This window comes from Atta cephalotes (assembly GCF_000143395.1).
Source record: "Atta cephalotes unplaced genomic scaffold scaffold00005, whole genome shotgun sequence".
Taxonomy (NCBI): Eukaryota; Metazoa; Arthropoda; class Insecta; order Hymenoptera; family Formicidae; genus Atta; species Atta cephalotes.
The window spans coordinates 8689070-8697568 of record NW_012130069.1 but is presented as its reverse complement, the minus strand read 5'-3'; the positions used below and the strand labels follow the sequence as shown (position 1 = coordinate 8697568).

General features: G+C 24.5%; 3 protein-coding genes across 3 annotated transcripts in view; all 3 read right to left on the bottom strand.

Annotated features, from left to right (window-relative positions):
* Nucleotides 1–719: 719 nt before the first annotated feature.
* LOC105626488 (odorant receptor 4-like) lies at nucleotides 720–1689 on the bottom strand. Its single transcript, XM_012207788.1, has 4 exons — nucleotides 1633–1689; nucleotides 1445–1558; nucleotides 899–1054; nucleotides 720–770 (listed from the first exon to the last, which is right to left on the bottom strand). The coding sequence occupies exons 1-4, from the start codon at nucleotides 1687–1689 to the stop codon at nucleotides 720–722; spliced, it is 378 nt and encodes a 125-aa protein (XP_012063178.1).
* A 2487-nt stretch (nucleotides 1690–4176) lies between these two features.
* LOC105626484 (putative odorant receptor 92a) lies at nucleotides 4177–5510 on the bottom strand. Its single transcript, XM_012207785.1, has 4 exons — nucleotides 5379–5510; nucleotides 5190–5303; nucleotides 4582–4737; nucleotides 4177–4227 (listed from the first exon to the last, which is right to left on the bottom strand). Exons 1-4 carry the CDS (start codon nucleotides 5508–5510, stop codon nucleotides 4177–4179), a joined length of 453 nt encoding a protein of 150 aa, XP_012063175.1.
* A 2250-nt stretch (nucleotides 5511–7760) lies between these two features.
* The window catches only part of LOC105626483 (odorant receptor 22c-like), a 5426-nt gene continuing 4687 nt past the window's right edge, over nucleotides 7761–8499 (bottom strand). The window contains exons 3-4 of the mRNA XM_012207784.1: nucleotides 7919–8074; nucleotides 7761–7811 (exon numbers count right to left, since the gene is read on the bottom strand). Coding sequence (XP_012063174.1) covers nucleotides 7761–7811; nucleotides 7919–8074 — 207 coding nt within the window. The remainder of the gene's footprint in view (nucleotides 7812–7918; nucleotides 8075–8499) is intronic.

The window sequence follows — 8499 nt, the reverse complement described above, 5'->3', positions numbered from 1 at the left end:
TACACATACACACATATACATAACAGTTGTACTATCGAATGTAATATTATAACATTAATGTTATGTTACTGTCAGTTGGTGTTTATTAAGAAATTAGTTAAAAATAAAAATATTATTGGTTAAATGGAACTCCCTATTTTTCATTACAAATTCTTTTTAATTCTTACCTTTTCAAAACACTGTAATAAAATATCTTTTCATTAAATACTTTTCGAGTTATAAAACTTGAAAGTTACAGTACAGTCGACATTAGTATTACCCAAGGTATTGTTCGACAACTAAATCCTCTTAAATATTGTTCAGAATCAAGACCATTAAAAATTGTATCTCTTATTTTCATTTTAACATAAAAATGAATTTTCAGTGCAAAAATAAAATAAGAGGTACAATCTCCAATGATCTTAATCTTGTCAAAAACGTTATCTAGGTCATATGAATAAAAAATCAATGTTTGATGTGTTATATAAGTAAATATTGCTCTTAAGTAAAAATATAATAAATTATCAAAAAATATTAAGACATTTATTTACATTAAATACTTTTATACAAATGTAATTTCAATTCGTGTAATTTATTAATCGACAGTTATTAATAAGACAGTTGTCAATAAAAAATTAAATCTTAATTTATTGTAAATATTTTTTACTTAATATATTATAATTGCATCAAATAAATAAATACCGCAAATAAATACCGCATATTGATATCACGTATTGATATCAATACATAGCATTTAAAACGGATACATACGATGCTGACGCCTTCATAATCTAAACAAAAATACAAGTTAAGAAATTAGAGATACACATATATATAATAATAGATTAAAAAACAATAAGCAAAATATGTATAAAATTATTTTGTGATAATTAAATATTCAAAATATTAAAGAAATTACACGAGTAAATGTTTCTAATGACATATCCATCATTTTTCCTGCCGTAATCGCCAGTCGTTTTTGAGACCTCATTATTATAAATACTATAATTTTATTTTTATTTGACGGCATATCGTACCACATTGATTCATATATTGCGTTGGCGATTGATTTACCCTAAAAATAATGCAAATGCGACACTTTTTATACTTAATTGTTTAATTTACTTCACAGTAGTTTATCTAATATTATTGCCGATATTAAAAAATTGTTACATAAATTTAAAAATATTAAAAGAAGTAAAGAAATTATAGCAGAAAAATAATAAAATCATATTAAATTTATAATACTATATTTGTGTTGAAACATCACGTTGCTATACATTGAAGAAATAAATATTATATGCAATAAAAAATATTTTTATTAAAAAATTGATTCTTAAATGATATTTTGAATGTTGCCAAATATTAAATGTTTTTTTTTTGTTAAAAACAACATTGTATTTTTATCATTATGTCAATGTAATTAAGAGCTTCTGTATAGATGATTTACTATGTGAATATTTACCTTTAAACTAAGATATTCTCCAGCAAAGCAAATGACAAAGGCTTCAATCATTATAACGAAGTAACCAGAAACAGTTTTCACTAACACGAAAATCCCAGTTTCGTTATAAATAGACTAATTCAACGAATTATAAAAAGAAAAATAAATATATATAATCAATCATTGGACGTGTATATTTTAATACTTACAATTATGATAATGAATCCTAAACAGCAAATAACTAACGTATTCCAAATAACTTGCATTAATGCAATAAAGGAGAAAAGTGTTTCAATATTGTTAGAAAATATAATAATTTTATTATGCTTCTCAATCAGCAATCCAAAAAAAGATTCGAAAGATCCATGAAGAAGAGATCCCTTAGAAATATTTCTAAATTTATGACACATTATATCAATTTGTCCGCTTATATGAAGTACCTAAAATACACTTACATTCTCTCACAAAAAATCATAATTATTATAAAGTAAAGAGATTTTTTTGAAGAAAATATTTCAAATATAACAATTTGATAAAAATATTAAAATAATATTATTATGCAATATACATTTATAATAATTACAAACAAATTTATCGTATAGACATTATTGTAAAATTTTTCTAATATTGACATTAATACTTTAAAATTTTACACAATAATATGACAGTTCATCAACAAAATTATATAATATATATAAAGAAAAATTTTAATATGAATATGCTCACAATTATGCACAATAATACATAATATACATTAAAAAATACATATACATATACGAATATGCGTTACCAAAGTCAACATTAATCCGTTTAAAATAGCGATTGTGCATGCGTGTATTGCCACATGTAAAAATAATGTTACAACGAGAAACTCAAACGTCGGCGATTGTTGAGTTTCAAAAGGAAATTGTATTTTTATAGGAAGCTGCCGTAAAGTATCATTTTGATTTTCAGTAAAAAATACGAAACGAATTACGTAGTCGCCTAAGAGATAAAGTACTGCGACGATCGCATTAACACTCAGTAAAATGTTAGACGTAAAACGTGCTACATTTGCTTTGATTGTCATCAAATACAAATGCTTATCCTCATTGATGTACTCGCGCCAATCATTATCCATAGCAGCCAGAATTTTATGAAAAACTCTGCAATATGTTACTCTAATTTGTGATGTTTCAGATAGTACACTATCACATATCTACGTATGTTTCACATCATATTTTCTTTTATGAAACCAGGGAAAAAATCTTTCATATATAATTATTTACAATTATATATAAAATATGTCCAGATATGTAACATTTTTTCCCAATCAATATTGTATATATTCAATATTTGAAATATAATTAATAAGATTTAAATTAATAATCACTTCTACTTAGAAAAAATCCACTTAGAGAACAAATGTTAAGAAATTGAAGGAGCATATTGTTTTTCTTGATTATAGTTGTAGATTTGCAGAGCATAAAGTTACATAATACATGTCTTACCGACGATGTGTCCACAAACTAGTCAATTTAAATAACGTCAAACTGTAATCTAAAGCCACAATTAAACCATCAACAAGATTTGATAACTCGCTCATCTTTAAGTGACCAAATATGTACAAATATTGAAAGTATTGTATAATCAGCATGCTCAACATAAAAGTCAGCCAATGAATGGTAGAATATGAATCACCTGGCCACATGCCAAGAAATCGGAGACCAACTTTTAATGCTGGACTAATACTAGATGTGATCATTTGTTAAAGATTTTAAAAACGTGAAGAAATAAAGATTAATTTTGTTAAAAACGGCACATTTGTTCTGTACTATAGTTGAGAAGGAAATGAGAGAGCACTGTCCATTTCTCCAAGTGTATCCCCATACGATGCGTCCCCACTCAATAAATATGGATCAATCGCTATTATACGCACAGTATGACGATGAAACAAAGAGTTTATAATTTTTTCATACTATAATTCCATAAACAATTTAATAACGTATAATACTTTGATCATAAAATAATAAAGATATTGTACAGCTAAGATAATACAAAAAAAAAGATTATTTACTGCGAGACCGTTATCTTTTTTGCATTTTTTTTTCTTTAAAATGCAAAATTATAAGCAAGAAAGAAATGTCCAGATGTTCATCATAATCTCTACCTCTCATGAAGGTATTATTAAGTGCATGACATGGTACTTACATGTATTAGATATTCCAAGCAAATGGAAATAAATTGTGTTTATTTGATCTTCCAGCCTTTGAAGAAATATGAGAAAACAACAAAACGCTGACTGAATATGATTAATAATTTCCACTAATAATTCAAAAAATATTGTTCGCGTCAAACTTGCATATTGAACAAATTGCAATTGGAAATAATATAGACGTTTAGTTACAAATAATCCAATAAAGTACAAATTAAATATCTTGTAATAAAAAGTTATCGATTATAAAGTTAAAGTAGCCTGTACTACTGTAATCTGCATACTAATGCAAGCTTATTTTGTTAAATAAGAATGAACGATATAATAATAATAATAATAATAATAATAATATACGAAATATAAAAGATTATTTGCATTTACATTAATAACTATTTTCTTAAATGCAATTTAAATATGTTATTTATTAACTAATACTTAATAAGTAACAGACATCAGCTTAATATGATAATGTAACTTCTAATTTATTACAAATTTTTTTAATCTATTTTAAATTAATGGTATAATTTCAGTAGATAGAGATCGTATTATTTTGTTGATGTCAATACATAGCAATTAAAACAGATATGTATGATGCTGACGCCTTCATAATCTAAAAAATTCAAGTAAAAAAATTAAACTGGATCTACAATATTTATTATATTTACACATAATAGACACATAGATCAAAATAAATTAAAAAATAACAATACAATACATGGACAATAAGAACATATAGTGCGGAAATTGGTGCGCGAATTTCTATATAATTACAAAAATTTTTTACGTAGGATATAAATAACAATATTGTCTATACCATAATAACAATATTGTTATTTATATGCTCTTATGTCCATGTATTGTATTATTATTTTTTTGAGAGCCCGATTAATATTTATATTTTTAAAATAAATAAAATAAAATGAAATTAATTAATCATCAGATATTTAAAAAATTAAAAGATTACAATCGTAAAAGTTTCAAATGACATATTCATCATTTTCCCTGCCGTAATCGCCAGTCGCTTTTGTGATCTCATTATTATAAATACTATAATTTTACTGTGACTTGACGGCATATTATACCACATCGTTCCATATGTTGCACTAGCAATTAATTTGCCCTAAAATGCAAATACAGCTAATCCTTTGTAATTAATTTTGACATAAAAAAATTTTCTATCGTCTATATTGTGAAAACATTATAGCCAAAATATCCGAAATGTTTTAATAATATCATTTTTACTTTTATTTTATTTAAAAAAAAGCTTTATAATAAATAATTAGCTGATAAACATTTTATTATTTTAGACTTTTATTATAACAGATACGAATTGTCATTATCTTAAAAAATATATGTCACATACTACAAAATAAAATTTTCTAAAATAAAAAACATTCTTATTTGAGAAATCAATCGTTTTTTAATAATGTTTTAAGTACGTTAAAATTATAATATTTTGTATTTGTATTACAAATGTCTATTATAATATTCATTATGATATAATTATGTTATATATTAAAATATATATTTATATATTTTATGGTATATTTACTGATAACTATTCTTGCTTACCTTATAACTAAGATATTCTCCGGCAAAACAAATAATGAAAGCTTCTAGCGTTATGGCAAGATAAGCAAAAACAGCTTTCATTAATGCAAAAACACCAGTTTTATTATGAATAGACTATATTATTAACAAAAATAAGTGAAAAATATGATAAAAATCACAACATTGTACAAATATTACTATAGTACTTACCATTATGAAAGCAAATCCTAGACAACAAATAACTAAGGTATTCCAAACAACTTGCATTAATGCGATAAAAGAGAAGAGCTGTTCCATGTTATCGGAAAATGAAATGACTCTTTTGTGTTTCTCGACCAGCATTCCCATGGAAGATCCATAACAAAGATTATTCTTAGAAAAATTTTTCAATTCTTCACAAATAATATCAATTTGTCCACTTATATGGAGTGCCTTAAATATTTACAAAAATTACTTGCATATAAAAAATTTTTTCTATTTTAAATACTTCTTATATAAAAATTCAATAAATATTGTAATCTTATATAAAAATTCAATAAATATATAATAAATTTTATTTATCCTCAAAAATATTCAATATGACATTAATTATATTTTAAAGATATTATACTACAGAAATGCATGTATTTGATTTATATCATATAAAGTAAAATTATGCAAATTGCTTCATGAAAAATTTTCATGCAATAACGCTCATAAATCGCTTCGTTATATAAAAAATTAAAAATAAGAAATATACAATATAAGTTACCAAAGAAAAGATCAATCCATTTAGAATAGTGTTCGTCCATACTTGTAATATTGTATGTAAAAATATTATTACAGCAATAAATTCAAATACAGGCGATTGTTGGATTTTAAACGGAAATTGTATTTTTATAGGAAGTTGCCGTACAGTATTATTATAATTTTCATTTAGAAATACGGAACGAATTACGTAATCGCCTAAGAGATAAATTACTGTAATAATTGCATTACAACTTAATAAAGCGTTAGAAAAGAAATGCGCTATATTAGCTTTAGTTGTCATCGTATACAAATGTTGGTCAATGTTGATGTACTCGTGCCAGTTATTATCCATATCTTTCAAAATTTTATGAAGGACTCTGTAATATATACATTACTTTAACATGTTATTGTCTTTAATCAGATGTTTTAGATATGAATAATATTTATTTTTTCTTCAATTAATGCTGTATACTTCAATGTTTGATTTAAAATTCTAAATAATAAGGTGACATTTTAATGACGACTTATTATTATTGATGACATTAAAGAAAGTTCCAGTTAGAAAAAATTAGATCATTATGTTAGGAAATTGAAAAACAAATTTATTTTTCGAATATATCTATTAAATAAAACTAAAATATTATACAGTATACTATAGTATACTATAGTATCTTACCGACGATGTGCCCATAGACCAGTCAATTTAAAAAACGTCAAACTGTAATCCAGAGTAATAATCGAACTGTCAATAAGATTTGATAATTCGCTGATCTTTAGATGATCAAAAATGTACAAATACTGGAAGTACTGTATAATCAGCATACTTGACATAAAACCTAAGCAATAAATGGTAGCATACGGCACACTCGGCCAAAAGCCAAAAAAACAAAGACCAAACTTCAGCGCTGGGCTGATGGTACTTGTAATTGTCATTTGCTAAATTTAAGAAAATAATAATTACTTTTAATACATTTGTTCTAATACTCTGGTTAATAAGGAAATGAAAGTGCACCATCTGATTTTTCAAGTGCATCCCCACACGGTGTGACCCTACTCTGGTGAATATGGATCAATCGCTATCATATGTCGCACAGTACACACAATAATAAGACAAGACAGAACTCATTATTTGCATGAACATCCTATAATTTCATTATCAATTTAATGTCGTGTACTTCGATCACATTATACTGCTAAAGTAAAAAAAAACAACTCCCTGAGAAAGAGCTTTTTTTTCACTTGTATCTTTAGCGACGTAATATCATCAATAAATGTCTACAATTCCCATCAGCTGTAAAAATTATTAAATGTATCATTATATTTTGATTGTGACTATACATTAGGTTTTCTGACAATTAGAAATTGATAGTATTCATGTCATTCAATTCAAAAGTAATAACATAATGGATGAAGAAAGGAACTGTACAATTGGAGATATGACTGTAAATATCCTCTAATAATTCCAGGAAAATAATTACACTAAAGACTTGCAAGAAAGAGAAATTTCAAAAATAAAAGCTTTGAATATAAGACATTGTCAGTATATTTAATAAATCAGATATGAAATGTGTGCATACAAATTGAATATATTATTTTTTCTGATTTTTATTAAAAAACAATGACAAAATAAAATATATGTGATTTAATATGTCGTTTTTAAATAAGAATAAGTAACAGTATTTGAAGGAAAAGAAATTATTTCCAATTAAATTGTTTATATAATAAATACAACTTATGTAGTACATAATTGATAGTGTAAAAAGTTAAATATGATAATAACATTTAAATTCTTAATTTAGTTTCTATGTACTTTTTAACATTATGGCTTATATAAATTTTAGAAAGTAAAAAATTTCTTGATGATTAATATATAGCATTTAACACAGATATATAAGACGCTGATGCTTTCATGATCTAAAAAAATAGAAATTATAAAAAAATTATAGAAAAGTGTTTTAGAAAATGTTGACGATTAGCAAAATAAAAGGTGCCCAAATAATTATGATAATTTAAAAAATTACGTTCGTAAAAGTATCAAAAGACATATCTATCATTTTTCCTGCCGTGATCGTCAGTCGCTTCTGAGACCTCATTATTATAAACATTATAATTTTTTCTGTATTTAATGGCATATTGTACCACAATATTTCATACGTTGCATTTGCAATTAATTTGCTCTGAAAAAATAATACAAATAATTTTAAATTGACTCTTTTGTTCAACTTATTTGACAGAAACATTTTTCTATATTACCGCGACGCGTTACAACAATATTTGTTATAACAATATTAAAATTTTTTATGAAGTTTTTTTATATTTATATTATTAAAATATAGAAGGTCTTCTTTTATTATAACAAAAAATTTATTGATAAACAGATCATATTGCAATTTCAGTAATCTTTTATTATAAAAAATATCTTATTATAAAAAATCATTATTTATATACAATAAGATTGGAAACAAGATCGTTTATGTTAAATATATTACTTTAAATACGAAACGCCATTACTGAATCTGAATGTTAAGATGTTGAACTTATTATATATATTCATATAAATGAATTAATTTCAGAAATGATAATTGCGTGCCGATATGGTTGT

Bases quoted from the DNA above. Each gene is read 5' to 3' on its own strand.
- LOC105626488 (XM_012207788.1), bottom strand. From the start codon at position 1,689: ATGCAAGTTATTTGGAATACGTTAGTTATTTGCTGTTTAGGATTCATT. The intron at 1,559-1,632 runs GTAAGTATTAAA...TCGTTGAATTAG, and splicing joins TAGGATTCATTATCATAATT to TCTATTTATAACGAAACTGG. The intron at 1,055-1,444 runs GTAAATATTCAC...CATTATTTTTAG, and splicing joins GAGAATATCTTAGTTTAAAG to GGTAAATCAATCGCCAACGC.
- LOC105626484 (XM_012207785.1), bottom strand. From the start codon at position 5,510: ATGCTGGTCGAGAAACACAAAAGAGTCATTTCATTTTCCGATAACATG. The intron at 5,304-5,378 runs GTAAGTACTATA...TTAATAATATAG, and splicing joins TAGGATTTGCTTTCATAATG to TCTATTCATAATAAAACTGG. The intron at 4,228-4,581 runs GTAATCTTTTAA...TGAATTTTTTAG, and splicing joins CATTTGAAACTTTTACGATT to ATTATGAAGGCGTCAGCATC.